The sequence below is a fragment of the Megalobrama amblycephala genome, unplaced genomic scaffold (genome assembly GCF_018812025.1).
Source record: "Megalobrama amblycephala isolate DHTTF-2021 unplaced genomic scaffold, ASM1881202v1 scaffold338, whole genome shotgun sequence".
Taxonomy (NCBI): Eukaryota; Metazoa; Chordata; class Actinopteri; order Cypriniformes; family Xenocyprididae; genus Megalobrama; species Megalobrama amblycephala.
In genome coordinates this window covers 391,284-409,730 of record NW_025953346.1, presented here as the reverse complement: position 1 = coordinate 409,730, position 18,447 = coordinate 391,284, and the positions used below count along the sequence as shown (strand labels likewise).

Below are 18,447 nucleotides of genomic sequence, written 5' to 3'. Positions count from 1 at the left end.
AAAAGGCATGAAAACAACTAATATTGTATGAAACTGAATGGAGATTATCGAATTATCATAAGATTTGTGAGTGATTTAGAGCACAGCAGAACTCGGTCAGATAAAGGCTTATTAATGAAAGTTCCTATCAAAAAAAATTATTGCATCAAAAGGGCAGCTATAAAAAAAGCCAGTGTTGAGCAGCAAACAGGTATTTGAAGCTGCTGGTGTCTCTGGAGTCTTGAGAGCCTCACCATGCAGGCTGGCAGTTGTGCGTTAAGATGCATTTTAGACACCACTAACCAAACCTAACAAAGAGAAACATTTACAGTTTTTGTAATTATACACAAAACAAACACACATATATTACGTAAACACAGACTCTTATTTTGTACACGATTATCGTTGAACAGCCCTACAATCAATGCTGTTACTTTCATCAACTTCACAGGTTAGCATATCAGGATTTTTGGCATTTAATTCATCACTTTTAACACTTTGTCTAGTCAAATCAGATTCAACATTTTTGTCTGCTGACACAACTGCCTCTTTAGTGCCAGAATTCAGCGCATTAGAAGTACTTCATTACCTCATTAGAAGTACGCCTTCATTTTGCGCAGTAGTGTTGTCTTTAACACCATCATTCTGCTCACTTTGACGAGCGATGTTTTCCAGGCGCCCGCAGGTGACCAGACTTTCCACAACCAAAACAACCTCATTGTGTCTGTAGTAACAAAAACGTGTATAATCAAAATGATCCACTTTGAAGTTGAGTCAAGATCAGTTCTGTTTACGTGAATCACCTAAATGACAATACATGCTTCACCAACTCCGATTTACTCCCAATAGCAATCTTTTTTATGGGAGCAATCTGTTTTCCAAAGCGTAATAATTCCTTAGTCAGCATCTCGTCTTTAATGAAAAGGGTACATTTGACATGGTAACTTTTTAGCGGGGATAGAAAGAGGTAGTACTTTGCTTTTAAATCACTCCGCAAGTAATTAAGCAAGTAATTGCCTCTTTCTTCATCAGCGGTGGATTTACATTATTGATTACAGCAGCACTGTGATTCAGAAGATCAGCTTTATCAATATAATCAGAACAGCACAGATGTATCCTTTGACTGCTGCGTGACAGCTGAGCTTAAAATTAAAGATGGCATTTTTAAGTTGTGGTTGTTGGTGGTCAGTTTATGTGTAACGTACATTTTTAACCAACGGTTTCCTTATTTGATGTAATTTCTAGCAAGATTTTACTATTGTAGTAATTACATTCGCTTAGTTTTCATCAAAGCTCTCTCTATTTTAGCATCACACCTTTTCTCTTTTCAGTTAATAACTGCCTCTGTGTATATAAGCCTTCAGTTCTCTTCTGTTCACCGTCTTGTGTTAAAGTTAGGTGGATTGTGTGGATCTTTGTTTATTAAAGTCTTTTTTAATCGACATTCTGCGTCAAGCATCATCTTTTAGACTATCATGCTAACCATTTCACAAATAAATCTGTCTTTGTTTTAAAAAAATATACATTCCATCTGACATTTACGCAACAAACTCATCCAACAACATGTATTTTTGTCTTTTGGAAGCGCATTACAGACTGGTAAGGTAACCTAAATGCTAAAAAAAAATATTTATATTTACAACATTTAATACGCTCTCTATAGAGAGTTACAAGAAAGATCATCTTTGTTTTTCCACTTGTTGATTTCCAAAGAACTGCAAAGTGTTACACATGAACCCATATTGCACACATGCGCCCACAAACATTTACAAGTTTGTGATTGCTTTAACAAAAGTTGAGAATGTCAGTTTAAACACTGAATGTTCTCTTGAGTTTGGAAGCTTTCTCTTCTGAATGAATACATAAAAGAGTTTAGATGATGAGTTTTTCCATTGACTCTATAGTGACTGACTAACATTCAGGGCTCAGTATCGGGCTAAAGACATTCAGTGATCAGATGTTTTTTCTCTTGCAAAACAAGTAACCATAAAAAAAGGAACAACCACAACACTTCCCTTACATCTGTTTGTGGCCAAAAAATCACGTGCAATGACTAAAGGATCTTCAAGGACATTTGTTCTAGCATGTAATACTTTTTTTTTTTTTTTTTTTTTTACATTTTGAATACAGATTCATTCATTCAGAATATCACATACAAAAAGCTAAATTTTATTAAAGAAAAACAGCAACAACAACAAAAAACATTTCCTGCTCTTACAGTCTCACCCCCTACTCGTCAAATGTCTGACGCATGGTCAAGAGACCCTGGCGTCACTTTTTAACGCACTGGGTATACCTTTGGCGTTATTTTTCGACGTGCAGGGTAGTCCGATAGACTTCTATAGAACTCAACAGCGTTGAAATTTGACGTCTTGGGTCAGCACACCGCAACCCTTTGTCTGCCTTATGGGTCGACACTACAATAAATAAAAATAAAAAAGGAATAGGCTACAAAAAATGATTTATGCCAGGGCGAGTCAAATGGCGGCTCCCAGATCATTTTTATCTGGCCTTCCAACTGTTTTTTGATGTTTAAAAACCCTTGCAATCTGATATCAAAGTGCCCTCTGCATAAAGGTTTAGCACGTTCATCAGCGGTGAGTTTAACAATGCACACGGTGTACAACCGCATTCAGCGGTGAGTTTAACAACAATCAACTGCAGGTAAAACGGCGTTCAGAGGTGAGTTTGACCAAAGCAACGCTCAACTGCAGGTAAAATGGCATTAAAAGGTGACTTTAACAACGCTTCAAGGCGCGTGCAAGTAAGCATTTTAAGAGTTTTCTTGTCATAGGTAGGACATATAGCATGCTGGATAACGTTTTTATCGGAGGTTTGTTGATTTTAATAAATATATATAATATGCTACGATTGAGTTCAATTAATCTTTTTTTGTTGTTGTTGTTTTATTAAATCCTCTAAATTAATAACGCTGACGTCAACGTATGGGCGATCCCAAGGTCCATTGCGATTTTACACTCGGTAAGTAGAAGGGTTAACGTTAATTAATAGAGATTGATTACACATCAAAAACTGTATCTGAATCAGGACAAGAAGTTGTGTTTAGAAACTTTAGATTTGTAAGGTGGCCATTTCTGATGACTGATGATATTTCTGATGATATTTCTGATAAAAATATAGCTTTCTGCACCACATGTGCGGGATAGCAAAGTTAGCTAATTGAATTCAAGTTAATTTTTGTCGCATATAATCATGTAAGGTACAATTATTGGGGAATGTAAGATTTTCATAATGAGACTTACTGTAAGTGTTAGCTGTAATGTATGTCTGCGTTGGGATTCTTCTTGTGGTTGTGTGTCGTTGCTCTTTGCCCAGTGTTTTGTGCCCATTTATACAGATGCTAGTCAGTGTAACTTATAACTGCTAATGAAAGCATAGACATGAAAATAAAGCACATTAACAAATTAAATCAGTGTTAATTAAAAGCTTGTATTCTAAACTACTATGAATGCTGAGGGAAGTTTTTGATTAAAATCATCACAGGGAAAAGGAAATAATCCAGTTAAAGAAATATGTTTCCTTGTTAATACAAAAGTATAATTAATAACATAAACAGATTTAAAAATGGCACTGATTATCAACCAAACTGGCATTGTGAATGGTTGGTATCAATATCAGCCATGAGTGTCAAGATCAGTCCATCCATACCTAGTGAGATATTGTATTGAGTTCGCAGGCAACACCCAGCCCTACAGTATTCTGGCCTAATATTTAAGCACCCACAGACCTCCTCCACCACATCCCAAAGCATGGGCAAACTAGACCAACATTTTCTCAAGTTCTTAAATATTTTTGTAGTTGTATGTAGCATGATCTTCAAATCTGAATTTATATTCTTTCCCTTCTCTCAACAGGTCCCCCATTCCCTTCATCATTTACTTTAAAACTTCAGCTTCGTTACAAAGCAAAAACAAAGGCACTTTTTAGAGCCACGTTTGTGTAGTTAATTGTTGTCAGTCCATCTGGTTCTCTGTTGTTCTTGCTCTCTGTTGTTCTTGCTCTCTGTTGTTCTTGCTCTTTTGCTCTTCCCCCCTATCCCTTTAGTGTTGTCTTGTTTGTCCTTGTTCATCATGAGTGACAATTCCAATTTCGAACAGGTCCTTAATGAGCTTGATGAGCTTGTTGAACATTCTAAATTAAATTATGAACTCCAGACCTTGGAAGATTTCATCAATAAGATGCCGGGAGAACAGGAGGCAGCACCATCCACCAGCCATCAACCAGTCCAGAAGGCTCCACCATCCACCAGCCATCAACCTGTCAGGTGGCTGAAGAGAGACAGTGATGGAAATGTTGTCTATGACAGACCAAGATCGTCCCGAAACCAAACAGGTCAGTTTTCTTTTTTCAGTCATATTACTTAAAGGAGAACTCCTGTGATTTTTCACATATATCTAAAACAGAGATATAGATTGTTTTACCACTTGGGATTGAATACACGAATCAGTAACGTGTCTGGTATGAGATATGAGGTTTTTATTACATACTCATCCAAAGTGGTATAGACAACGAAATTGGGCCAATAGAAGTTTGTATCATTGTGTGGAATAAAATGAGCTTGTCAAAATCTATGGAATTGTAATGCTTTAAAGGTTGATTTGGGTTTTATTTTCTGCTACAGCTACTAGTCACAGCTACAGTCGTAAGACTGGTGCTCATACTAGGATGTTGGACAGCAGCATTGAGATGACCAACTACTGTCCTCCTGACACTGTTGGTATGTTCTTTATTTTGTCTCTATTAGTTCATTATGTTTATAGATTCTAATAATTAGAATGTAAATGACATGTTTTTGCGTCAGAATAGCCGACAACATCCATCCACAAATTAAAGAGACATTTGCAAATTACTTGTCGTTGTTCTATTTTGTAATTTAATTTTGACTGTTGTATTAGTGTGTTTGTGTTGTTTTATTGTGTTGTGTATACAGCTTTGTTTGTTTTGTTTTGTTTTTTTTGTTTTTCTTTTCTTTTCTTTCTTTTTATGTGTAACATCTACCTGCCTGGGGGTCTGCAGATGGAAATTAGCCTAAGGCTATAATCTGGCATATTTACATTTGTCTTAATGTTCATTAATATGCATTGTTCCCCCCGTTCTTCTTAAATAAAAATAAATGTTGCACACTTTGATAGTGTAGAAAATTGTTTTTAAATATGATGTACTATTTTAACAGAGACTTTCCTTGAAGAGCTAAACCACTCACAGGGTGATGACTTGGATGATCAGGAAACGGCACCAGCACCACCACGAGCTTCCTCAGACTGGTCTACTAGAAAAAGTCTCCTCTCAGAGAGGTGGGAGAAAGAAAGACCCTGTCTGGTGAATACCATGGTGGCACAACAAAATGCGACAACTCAGATCTGCCAACAATGTGGCAGCAGTCCAGCTGCTGTCCGTTGTCGTGACTGCCGACCACAACCATTCTTCTGTGCTGATTGTGATGTCAGTATACACCGAAACCACGTGTTCCACAACAGGGATGCAACAATAGCTGGATTCTTTCAGCCATTGCCTTCAACAACCTGTGTTGTGGAGAGGGCTCTTTCCCAGTGTGGTAAGCTGTATTTCTTTTTTTTTCTTTTTTTGAGTGTCCCATTTAGGGCTGCACAATTATTGCAATCGTAATTTCAAATATGATCCAATGCAACTGCCTAATGGTAAAATCTGCAAATAATCATGAATAGGTGACATTTGACTTTTATATTCACGTCATCCTCCTTAACTGTGCAACTTCTGGTTGGTGGGTGTGCGTAGTGCGTGAAGGGTACAAAAATTCTGATTGGTGAACTTCAGTCGGTCAGTGGGTGTTTGTCTTCTTGTACACTGGCTGTGCTTACCTATAAGAGGTGGCACAAATTAAAGAGACATTTGGAATATTGAACTGAATCAAATCATTCACATTAAAAAATCATATTGGAAATGGTAATCGCTTTATCTGTCAGAAAGTACAGTGAGGGGTTTAGGGGTATGGTAAACACATCTATGTAATCAGATTTTAAATATGTAATTGTTAAGTGGGTTTAAATACATTTTAACCATATTTGACAGCGCCCCTAGTTGTTGCCTATACTGTATATACCTCAGTATGATAGCTGAGGTCAAGAGCTCTCTATACCAGTTTATCCCATATATGTAGCCCCTTTTGTTGCTGAATTATAAGCCTTCAAACATGCACCAAGGTGAAGTTTCAAAGGTCAGTATTTCAAAGTAGGAGCTATATAGAATTTTTATATTAACATATGTTACTCTCCAGGTCAAGACCTTTCCAAAAACGTATTTTGTTTAGCTGTACAACAAAATTTTAATTTTCTCATTTCATGGACATAAGGCCATCTCAGGTCTAGTTTCAGAGAGCACTTTGAGGTGTCAATATATAAAGTGAACATGTTTGTTTGTTTGTTTGTTTCTGAATGTGTAAACAGATTAATTAATGACCCCACAACATGAGGAATACCTTGTCCACACACACACACACCCCACCAGGCTAGAAAAACACACACACACACACACACACACACACACACACACACACACACACACACACACACACACACACACACGTTTTTGTGAATTGTGGGGACTTTCCATAGGCATAATGCATTTTATACTGTACAAACCGTATTTTCTATCCCCCTACACTACCCCTACCCCTAAACCTAACCATCACAGGAAACTGTGCACACTTTTACTTTCTCACAAAAACATCATTTAGTATGTTTATTAATCCATTTACATTGTGGGGACCGCTGGCTGGTCCCCACAATGTAATATAAACAAGTACACACACACACACACACACACACACACATGTATTTCTGTTTGGGACACACACATGGCTTATAAGCATAACTATTTATGTTAATGCTGTTATGATGGTACACATACTGTAGGCCCTGTTGCATCCTCTGTATTTATTTCTCTGTTTAAAGATTTAGTTTGTATCTGTACAAAAAGGGGCAAATAGTTTTTCCATTAACATTTTCCTCCTTCCAACACCTGTCACTGTGAGAAACTACAAACCCCATTTCCAGAAAAGTTGGGATATTTGTGCACCAGTACCCATGGCATGGGTGAGCTGCATGTGTGTGAAGGTGTTGACACAGAGGCATATATTAGGATTTTAGAGAGACATATATTGCCATCAAGGCAACGTCTCTTCTCAGGACATCCATGCTTATTTCAGCAGGACAATTCCAGGCCTTATTCTGCACAGGCTACAACAGCGTGGCTTCCCAAACGATTAGAAAGTGTTATAAAAAGGAAAGGTGATGTAACACAATGGTAAACATGCCTCTGTCCCAATTTTTGTTGAGCATGAAATTATAACTTTGTTTATATTTGCAAAATACAATTGTGCTGGTCATTAACTAATTGTTGAGTCATATGTCTTTGTGGTTATGGCTTTTGAATTAATTTTAAATTAGTTAATAGTCATGTGCCTCAACAAGTAAAGTCATAACATGATGCTTTTGCAAATCGTTAGCTAATGATTAATTAAATCAGACAACTGAAAGTTGAAATGCATGGCTTTGACCCATTGTGATAATTAACACATTAATTTACATTATTAGTTAATATAATGTTATTTGGGAATTAACACAATGTCATATTTAATTAACAGCAATTCATATATTATTTAATCTATGAATCATATAGAATGTTCGTTAGTTGCTGATGCAGTGATCATTAATAAATGGTTTAGTTCTTAATGAGTCATACATTAACTCATGATTATCTGTGCATTAGGTATGCATGAATTAATGCATATTAGTGTACCTGTATTGTATTTGTAAGTGTTACCGGTTCATCTTTCCACTTGTCCAGATGGATATGGTCATTACCTTTACTTTGCATGGGCTTGGGTTGTTGCTAAAATGTATATTGCATAACTGATTACTAATATTGTCATGTTGTTTGTATTCAGTGCATTTCAAAGTAATCTGTATGTATGTATGTAATCTGTAGGGTAATAAATGATTACTGTATGTAATCAGTATGTAAGTTTCGTACATCTTAATATGGGACCTGCTGTGACCTCTAATGTTCCAAAATGTTGGTAGTTCAGGTTGAATCTGAAAGTTCCCAGTTCTTTCTTATCCTAAGGGTTGATGAGCCAAAGTCAACTCAATAGTCAGATGACAAATCACATTTGTATTTCTGTTTACATATATACAGTTATCAGCAAGTATTTACAGACATTATCAGTTGCATACATAACCATGACTATCACAATTCCAGTAACATAAAAGAGAGTAGAATATGAGAACATATGTAGCAATTGAACTAATTTACAAAATGACAGTCAAGACTTTTGTCAAGACTTTAGAAACCTTTTCAAATCATCAAAGTACAAGTCAAAGCAAAAGTGATTACAACTGTGACCTGAGTCTGATTCGAGTCCCCAACTCTGCATCATCATCATCATAATCATCATAGCTGATGTCACGTAGCCAATCCAATTCTTCATCCATTTCCCCTTTCTCCTCTTCCACCAGCCTAGGAGTTGGTTCGAGAATGCCTCTGTATGTGCATGCTACAGTCTGCTGTCTGAGTCTGAGGTCTTGCAGTCTTCTCTTAAGTAGACTGATGAGGCCCTTGGACCCCTCCTCTGTGAATCCATTCGTATAGCCTATAAGTCCACACGTGAAGAATAATGGAATTACCGTCACACTAAACATTTAATCAGAGAGAGCTTATTTATGTTAAGACGAATCTTCAATACAAAATCAAATTATCAAATTAAAATAATCTTTGAAGGCTATTTATTCTTAGTTTTTGAGCCAATACTGGCATGATTGCTTTTCACTTGAAAATAGTTTGACCTATGAATGTTAAAATGCATAAAGCAAGATAGTTTGACTTACTTGCTGTTTGTGTGCACACTGAAACGGTGGCCATCAGTGACTGAACCTTTTCTGCTGAGTCAGTGCTGCATCATCTCCTTCACAAGGATCTGTTTTTCTTCTGTCAGTCGTGAGACAAGCATTAGTTGGTCAAAGAGCTTCTTCTTGGTGATAATGTCGACACCATCTGAAGGAATGAAAACATTATACATTAATTAGCAAATATGATGATGATACATTTTAAATAAATACTAAAAGTTAAATCTTCATACAACACCTGTGTTCTGTTCCTGCCAAGGCCAGATCATGCTCTCTGCAGCTTTGTTGGAGAGTTTCTGCACAACTGAGATTGTGTCCACAAGATCACCATCAGGTTGTTGGTTGTATCTCTGGATCTCTTCTAGCAAGCGTTTCTTTTCTTGGGCAATCTTCTGACTAATCTTCTGACACCTTTTGTTGCGGTCTGTAGTAAGAGCAAAAACAATGCTATTACAAAAGAGCTGCCATGGCATTTAATGAACAGAACCAATATATCTTCAATTTGTATTACTTACATTTACTAATACATACCATTCTGTCTGTAAAGGTAGTGCTTCTTCTGACAAATACTCACAAAGAGTGCTTCGATGGAGATCTGCAAACCATGAGCATCAACCGGACTGGATGCTGCATTTCCTAGATTAAAGATAAGAAGAAAGAAAAATGTTTCAAACACACTCTCTACCAACAGAGATGGCAACCTCACGAGTGTCACAGGAGCATATCATTTGAGGAAAGGCTGTTGGCAGCAAACACTCTGCAAGAGCAAAAGACAATCAGGATGAAATTAAAGAATGTTTGGATTGTGAGTAAGTACTTGGAAAACATAATGCATGATTTACTAATGTTGTCTGAAAAAATGCAAATCAATTGAAAAAGAGACACCAACCTTGTTCACAGACAATGTACTTGCCATCATGGAGTTTCACAAACTCGGTTGGAGGAATGTATTTATAAAAGCCATACATGCTGGTTTGCCTACTGTGCAGAATGTGGTGTTTATGTACCAACTGATCACACTCTGCACAAAACCACTCTGAGGGCAAACATTCCCCACAACGAATGATGGCTTCTCTCACGTGACAGTAATTACATGTCATCTGGAAGATGTTCTCAGCTGACAGCAAGTTGTCAATGTTTTGTGGCCTCGCCTGTTGCCAACATTGTTGGACCTCTTTCTGTCTTTGACACCAACTGGACAATGGTGGCTGCTGAGCAAAATCCTGCCCATCAATGCTCTCTGAATCCCGAAGAAGATCCTCAAGCCTTTGCATATTACAATCTTCAAAGAGAGTAAGAGAAAAATACAAACATAATAGAAATCCAGAAATCCAACATTGCAATTCCACTACCACTGACTTCTTTTGTGGCATTTCCATTGCTTTTAATACAGGGACAGTCCAGGGATAGCAGAGAAGGCAGAGGGTGAAAGGATAGTTGGAAATGGACAATCAAACCCATGACCCTTAAAGGAACATTCCACCGTTTTTAGAAATAGGGCTTATTCAACTTTTTCATACATTTAGATATGTGGGCAAATACATTTTTGTCCCAGTGCATGCATTGTTTTAGTTTGGCAGGGTCGGCGCTAGCTTAGCTTAGCATAATGAATGGAATCCTATGTTGCCAGCTAGTATGTCCCGAGTAAAAGTGATCCAAAAAAAACAACAAAAAAAAAACACCTAATTACTTAATTACTGGCCTGCGTATTCACAATGAATACAAATAGCGATGCAGATTAAGACTAGGCGATTTCCTAGGCAGATATTGACTTGGGACTATATAATGAGGAAGCACAGGCGAAGCACTGCTACTTGGGCGCAGAGATATCACGCAACAGATGAAATCCACAAATATCTCTGCGCCCAAGTAGCAGTGCTTCGCCTGTGCTTCCCCATAATATATATGGTTTAGCTGGTGGAATCAACTGTCTCTTAATGGTGTTAATTAATATAAATGAAAACATGTCCCACCTTCCTACATACTTTTGTGCATCATATTGCAATATATCATTTGACGCATTGAAGAAGATTTCAGCTGATTGGCTAACCCACAAAGTGAATGGAAAGACAAACAGAAATATAGGTATACTTTGATTTATTTGAACACAGCTTTTTTTTTTGTACAAAAATCAATAATAAAGAAAAAAACCAGCATGACAGCATGTTAGGGTGGAAACCATTGAAAGTGTGTAACGTAACGTGGCTCCTCCTTCTCGTCTAAAATAGTCACATCCGCAACCAGGATGGCTGTGCCCGTAACAGGTAACTCGACAACTCATAGCAGGTATTCAACTCATATTGAATTACAGACCAATGGGTGACGTCACACATGGTTGGCACCTGGTGGGAACTGGCAGGCCGGCTCCCATGTCTCCTCCCAGATTTTTCCACTGTATCAGTAAAAAAAAAAAAAAAAAAAAAAAATGATATATATAGTTTCACAGCATAAATATTTTCAAAAAAATTGTACGGTCTTGTATTTTATTGTTTTTATACAAACCTATACATATATAGTGCTTGATGCAATGTAACAGATAAACATCAGCCACTCTCATTGATAAAGTCATAGAAAGTTAACTAGCCAATAGCCGATATCAGTCAACAAGGATGATCTTGGCCGATACTGATGTTCTGCCAATATATTGGTGAATGTCTACTTCCTACATATAATCACACAGGGGCAATTATGCATGGTACTGAAAAGAGCAAGTGGCTAAATCCTGTAGGCAATATTTGACACTGCATTTAATCCATCCAATACCAACAGTGTAACCAACAGTGTAATTAATACACAGATGGGTCTACAAAATTACAATATTGTGCAATATTTCAAGCAATTTTTGTTGTTTTAATCTTGATGATTACAGCTTACAGCTCATGAAAACCATAAATCATGAACTCAAAATATTAGAATTGTCACGATCACCAGTGAGAGTGCCCTATCAGCCACTAGAGGGCACTCCATCCCGGACTCTCATTTCCACCCATTGCATTCACTACATTACCCATAATGCACTGCCGGACTCATTATCCCTTTATCACATTATTACAACCAGCTGTCATGCATTATGTAATCAGTGTCTGTCTATTTATACCCTGTCTGTTTCTGTTCACATCCTGGAGTTTTCAGTTCACATTCCCCAGTCTGTGTTGTTTCCTGTTCCCGTGTTTTGTTCTTGTTTTTTGATGGACTGTTTACCTGGCTTTTGACCCATGCTTGTTTGTGGACTACGATTTTGGATTACCCAATTTTGATTACGATTTTGATCTGTCTCTCGTCTCCGTGTGTGAGCCACCGTGACAAGAATAAAGAGGAATACAGAAATGTCGACCTTTTGAAAATAAATTTACAAATCTGACTTATCAAAAATTGTTAATGCATACACTCTATACTTGGTCTGGCTACTTTTGCACAAATTACTGCATCAGTGTGGTGTGGTATGGAGGCCATCAGTGTATGGCATTGCTGAGGTGTTATGGAATCCCAGGTTGCTTTGATAGTGACCTTGAGGTTGTCTGTAATGTTGGGTTTGGTGTCTATCATTGTCCTCTCTATGGGGTTCATGTGTGATGAGTTAAGCACAGCAATACCATGCTAAGCAAACCAGTTACTAGCAGTTTTGGCACTGTGGCAGGGGCAGAGTCCTGCTGGTAAAGGAAATCAGCATGTACATAAAGCTTGTCAGCAGATGGAACCATGCTCTAAAATCTCCAGGTAGAAGGCTGCATTGACTCTGGACTTAAAACCTAGTGGACATCACAATTCTCTCAACGCTGCTTGTTGGTTGCAAAACTTTGAGACCCACCTGTACATTTAAATTTGTGTGTGCTACAATATACATTCCAACCTTACGTTCCAACCTTTATCCACCACCTATGAGATGGTTAAAAGTGGAAACAGAAAGGACATTTATGAAGGCAATATAAACCAATATAAAGCAGTACTTACCATGCAGAGCAAGGTAACCATTTCACCTTTACTTCTGCTTGCCCCTACAGAAAGACACAAACATATAATCAGGTTTTGAATATCATCATTTTTGGGGCAAGGCCACTTGGCCTTCAGTTGAACTTAAATGGACTCAAATTACCACTTGCTTAAATGGTCAGTATTTTGTGATATGTGAAATGCCAGATGAGCCACAGACAATGGAGAGATGATCAGAGCCTAATGAAAAATATATTTCTTACCTCATTTATCCTTCTTCCTGTTATGGAGTCATATTTGAAAACTTTTTGCCTACTACATTTCCGGCAACCTTAAATGACAAAAATAAATAAATAAATAAATATATATTAATTAACCATAAATGTCAAAAAACTTGAAATGAAACTTTAACAAATTCTTAACCGAGTTTCATAAAACCTGGGGAACAACATTAACATTGTCCTTGAACTTTGAAAACATCAGAAAATACAGCTAAATAACTAAAGAATACATATATTAAGGGCCATTCACACCAAGAACGATAACTATAAAAAAAATATTGTTCTCGTTAATATGATAAACTATAACGATAACGTCATGGAGAACAATATTGTTGGGGATCACTTTTAAAGCAATTTTGAGAATGATAAAAAGCTAACAGCCAATAAGAACCCATCACATTTTAGCCATTACATTTATTAACACAAGGCGAGACTTTGCTTATTGTTGGTCAGTCTGGATGCTTTTATCGTTATGGTTATAGTTATCATTCCTGGAATGAAAGGGGGGGGGGGAAGCTACCTGGGCTGCCTATTGATGTGTGTGTGTGTGTGTGTGTGTGTGTGTGTGTGTGTATTCATCTCTCCTCAAGTGTGTATTGCTCATTGCTTTACTCCTAGAGTGTGTGTTCAGTACTGAAAGGTATGTATGCGAGGACAAACTCCTTTGTGTATCAGACTGACCACTGAAAATTACTCACTATTAACTAATTGACTGTATTTAAATTCACCTGAAATTTAAATTTCATGAATAATGATTACAAAAAGGGGAAATTCATACATAGTGTGCTAAGACCATAGTTCATGTAAAGGAGTTTGCAGCTATGTGCTGATCAGGAAATTGTGCTCGCCCCAGAGTGTCAGTAAAAACACATCACAGGATTCAGCATTTTCATCTTTACTTTGTATTTCGTTGCGTGTGGTCTGCAATAAACAGATGAATAACATATTACAATAAATAATCACAATATACATACATAATAGCAATTTACATGCCATTCTACATTCAATACAATCCTCAGGGTTTGTACTGCGCTACCGAAATTAACCGCTAGAGGGCGCATGAAGCCCATATATCAGGGATCGCGAATTCTCCATGACTCTGAGAAAAAGCTGCGTCATCATCATATTGGCAGAGCCATGGGAAAATACGACAAATATTATTAACTTGAAACTGATTAAAAGGTGTTAACATTGCACAAAGCAAGGAATAAAGGAAATACTAACTTAAGTAACTTAAATAACTTTGTATCTCTATTATATTTATGGCTTTGAGTACAGCGCGAATGCTGAGATTATGAAGGAGATAAACAACTCTATAATTTACGTTAACCAAAGCTGTAACACAGCAGATAACTATACTAAAGAGCACAAATATGTAAACAAACTTACATTTTATCATGAACGCACACATATGAGGTAAACTTTGAAGGTTAAAGTGTAGGACGATGTGCTGCGTGTTCTGCGTGCTCTGCTGGCTGACTGTTCAGGAAGTTTCCTAGCTCGCCACCTAGTGTCCTTTCCAACATCACCAATAAGCTTGTCACTGATTGGTTTAATCTCCTTAACATCGCCGCCCCCAAATATGCAGGGGCATATTTGTTCCTGTATCCAAGTTACTAAGTGTCAGTTGGGTTTGTGCCATCATCCTCGGTAATCTCTGGTAAGGGAATGAGACAGGCAACAGGCCGTGTATATAACCTGCCTTTAACGTTGATTTCTACAGACCTGACATGTCCATCCACCCCAGGGAATGTCCTGACTACTCTACCAATTAACCAGAGGGCACGGGGTAACTGAGGGTCAATCAGCATTACAACAGATCCAACTATAATGGGTTTAGTTTCTGCATGCCATTTCTGTCGTAACTGGAGGTTTGGCAAGTAGTGTCTCATAAAGCTTGACCAGAAATGATCAGTGAGGACTTGGCTCTGTCTCCATCGACGTCGTCCTATAAGCTCAGTTGCAGGGTACATCACTTGAGGTAGAGAGCTGTCTGGCCGCCCCATGAGCAGGAGATTTGGGGTGACTGGATCCAGGGCAGCTATATTGGAGGAGACATATCCTAGGGGCTTGCTATTGAGAATTCCCTCTATCTCAATAAGCACTGTATGAAGCACTTCCTCTGTCACTGTTTATGAACCAACTACTGTACGTAGGGCATTTTTGAGGGATCGGATTTCCCTCTCCCAGGTGCCACCAAAGTGAGGAGCATTAGGAGGGTTGAAGAGGAATGTGATTTTTTGTTTGGCCAGATGTTGATGAAGCTCTGTGCTACAGTTGGTTAAAGCTTCTCTTAACTCTCTCTCTCCACCTTGGAAATTGGTGCCCTGGTCAGAAAGCAGTTCAGATGGGGTGCCTCTACGTGAAATAAATCTCCTCAGAGCCATAAGGAAAGAATCGGTGTTTAAAGATGCGAGGAGCTCAATGTGTACACATCGAGTGGTCAAACACTTGAATATTATACCCCATCTTTTTTCACAGCGCCGTCCTACTTTAATGTGGAAGGGCCCAAAACAGTCCATCCCAGTGCTAAAGAAGGGAGGTTTGTGAAGTCTTAGACGGGCTGGAGGTAGATCAGCCATTTTAGGGATCTCAGCTTTGGCCTTCCACTTGCGACATTCGATGCAGTTGTGCTGGAACTTGCGAATTGCTTCACGACCTCTTAGTATCCACACGTTTCTCCTCATTTCGGCAAATATCCGTTCTGTTCCTGGGTGGCAGAGCTTACTGTCATAGTCCTGTATGAGCAGTTTGGTTGCTGGGTGGTGAGGATCCAGGACAACTGGATGAATTGTCTGGAATTCTAGACCTTCAGCACGACATAGACGTCCTCCAACGAGTATAAGCTGACTGGCCTCATCAAACTCTGGGGATAAAGTGAGTAATCGGCTAGTATTGGAAACAGGCTTACCAGCTTTCAATTGTTCATATTCCTCTGGGAAACTGTCACGTTGGATATTCTGGAAGATGAGGCGTTCTGCCATCACGTAGTCTTCAGCTGTAGCTGGACTGGATTGACTTGGGTCACTTTGACTGTGCTGGACTGTGGCTTCAATAAGGTCCTTCCATGTACTGTACTCACTGGGGTTCAAGGGGTTTGATACTCTGGTGATACCGCAGAATACACTCTTTCTCTTCTCAACTTCATCCTCAGGTGGTTTAAGGACCGGCATAACTGGCCATTCTGATTCAGCCTGTAGCAAGAATGCTGGGCCTTGACTCCATCTGTTGGGCGATGTAAGATCTTTTAGGCTGCGACCCCTTGTGAGGTCATCTGCAGGGTTTCTGAGGGAATCAACATATCGCCATTCATGCTGATCAGTAAGGTCTTGCATTTCTGAAATCCTAGTTCCTATGAAGACTTTGAAGTTGCAAGACTCCGATTTCAACCAGGAAAGGACTGTTGTGGAATCAGACCACAGGACCACTTGGTTTATTTCCATTGTGAGTTCGGTTTCTAGCAGCTTTGCCAGTCGAGCACCAATAAGCGCTGCACACAGCTCTAGTCTAGGGATAGTCTGTTTCCGTTTTGGGGCAACTTTGGATCTGGCAATCAGGAATGCAAGTTGAATTTTTCCTTCATTGTCCTCAGTTCTAAGATATGACACAGCTCCATATGCTTGTTCTGAGGCATCGCAGAAGATATGAATTTGTCGTGTAACTTTGGGTTGGTCCATATCTACTGAGACATAGCAACGTGGAAGCGAAACTTCAGAAAGGCTGGGGAGCTCATTCTCCCACTCGTTCCAGGCTTTCAATAGGTCTGTTGGTAACATGGGATCATCCCAATCTCTTTGTTTGTTCCACAGCTGTTGGATCAAGATTTTTGCACGGGTGGTGAAAGGCAGAATAAATCCCAGAGGATCATACTGGCTTGCTGTCACCTTATAAATGTGGCGCATAGTGGGTGTGGTTTTCGGCACTGGCCGGTGTTTATATCCAAGGATGTCTGAGTCATAGTTCCATCTCAATCCAAGGGTCGATTCTTGTGGTTCAACTTTGTCATGTGACAGCCAAAGCTCAGTGCTGTCTGAACGAGCTTCTTTAGGTAGGTGTTCGATGACATTTGGCATGTTGCAAGCCCATTGACGGATCTCAAAGCCACCACTGGCAAGAAGTTCACGTAACCCATCCACTAATTCCTTGGCCTCGTCTGGGAACATTACACTCTTTAAGCAGTTGTCTACATAAAAGTTATTTTCAACCGCTGATCTGAGGATGTCATTTGACTTGGTATTACCCAGAGCATGACACTGTAAGGCATATATGGCACAGCACGGGCTGCAAGCTGTGCCAAAGGGAAGCACTTGCCACTCATAAATGCTGGGGGATTATTTGTTTCAAGGTCACGCCAGACAAAGCGTAGTAGGTTCCTGTCTTCAGGCAGTAGGCGGACCTGATGAAACATGCCCTTTATGTCTCCACTCACCGCGACCGTATGCTCCCTAAAACGCAATAGAACCCCCAGAAGAGAAGGGCCCAGTGCAGGCCCAGCAAGGAGGTAATTGTTGAGGTTATGCCCCTTGTGTTCAAAGGAGCAGTTGAACACCACTCTGTTTTTGCCGTTATGATGAACCATGTGGTGAGGAATAAACCATGATTCTTCCTCAGGGGTCACAGAGTCTGTTTCAAGTTTAACCACATAATTGCTTTCCTCCAGCCTTTTGATCTCTTCTCTGTACGCAGTAGCCTTAACAGGGTCTTTAGCTAGCCGCCGCTCTGTATTTCTCAGGTTGGGCATGACGGCGTCTTTGCAGGCATGGAGGTGAGGCATGTCGGCTTTGCGCAGAAGTGGTGTGGCATAGCGCATCACTCCATCTACCATCACTCTGGTGGTTTTGGCTTGTAGCAAGTCCATTGCCTTCTGATCTAGTTTGGAGCGTGTGACCAGTCTTTCATTTTTGTGGGGAATGATATCTCCTTGCCAAAGCCTCTCAACGTTTCGGAACAGTTCTTCCATTTGAGGGGTGACGGAAAGGTGCAAACATTGCTGAGGCTGAAGCTGTTGCTGTAGAAGCCGTGTTGGGCCTTGTAGCACCCAACCCAGTCTAGTTCTAATTGCCGCTGGGCCCCCAGGTGGGCCAAGGCGAACAGGCTCAATGGGTGCGAGCAGATGAGGATGATCTGCACCTATTAGAAGGAGGGGCTGTGCTTTGTGTATGGGCTGCAAAGGGATGCCTTTCAAGTGCCGGTATTTCTGCTGGAGCATTGCAGTTGGGTAAGAGTGCTCAGCCAAACTTAAGTGCTCTGATGTAAAGGCGTTCTGGATTTGGTAGCTCTTTTGTGGTAGGGATATTGAACGTACACTAAAGGAAACGGAGGCACCATGAAGTTTCTTGACATCTTGACGGATT

General features: G+C 39.4%; 2 protein-coding genes across 4 annotated transcripts in view; one reads left to right on the top strand and one right to left on the bottom strand.

Moving 5' to 3' along the window:
- The first annotated feature begins 3,343 nt into the window (after positions 1-3,343).
- LOC125261153 lies at positions 3,344-6,137 on the top strand. Its single transcript, XM_048179758.1, has 3 exons — positions 3,344-4,332; positions 4,622-4,717; positions 5,174-6,137. Exons 1-3 carry the CDS (start codon positions 4,071-4,073, stop codon positions 5,623-5,625), a joined length of 810 nt encoding a protein of 269 aa, XP_048035715.1. The 5' UTR covers positions 3,344-4,070; the 3' UTR covers positions 5,626-6,137.
- A 1,993-nt stretch (positions 6,138-8,130) lies between these two features.
- Positions 8,131-18,447, bottom strand: part of LOC125261152 (protein P200-like) — a 46,333-nt gene continuing 36,016 nt past the window's right edge. Inside the window, exons 10-15 of one of the 3 annotated variants that reach the window (XM_048179756.1) lie at positions 13,076-13,143; positions 12,834-12,877; positions 9,414-11,274; positions 9,121-9,306; positions 8,865-9,030; positions 8,131-8,629 (exon numbers count right to left, since the gene is read on the bottom strand). In XM_048179756.1, coding sequence (XP_048035713.1) covers positions 11,208-11,274; positions 12,834-12,877; positions 13,076-13,143 — 179 coding nt within the window. In that variant the 3' untranslated portion in view covers positions 8,131-8,629; positions 8,865-9,030; positions 9,121-9,306; positions 9,414-11,207. Of the gene's footprint in view, positions 8,630-8,864; positions 9,031-9,120; positions 9,307-9,413; positions 11,275-12,833; positions 12,878-13,075; positions 13,144-13,871; positions 17,257-18,447 lie in introns of those variants that run through there. The other 2 variants (XM_048179757.1, XM_048179755.1) reach the window with 2 other exon arrangements.

Bases quoted from the DNA above. Each gene is read 5' to 3' on its own strand.
- LOC125261153 (XM_048179758.1), top strand. From the start codon at position 4,071: ATGAGTGACAATTCCAATTTCGAACAGGTCCTTAATGAGCTTGATGAG. The intron at 4,333-4,621 runs GTCAGTTTTCTT...TTTCTGCTACAG, and splicing joins ATCGTCCCGAAACCAAACAG to CTACTAGTCACAGCTACAGT. The intron at 4,718-5,173 runs GTATGTTCTTTA...CTATTTTAACAG, and splicing joins CTGTCCTCCTGACACTGTTG to AGACTTTCCTTGAAGAGCTA.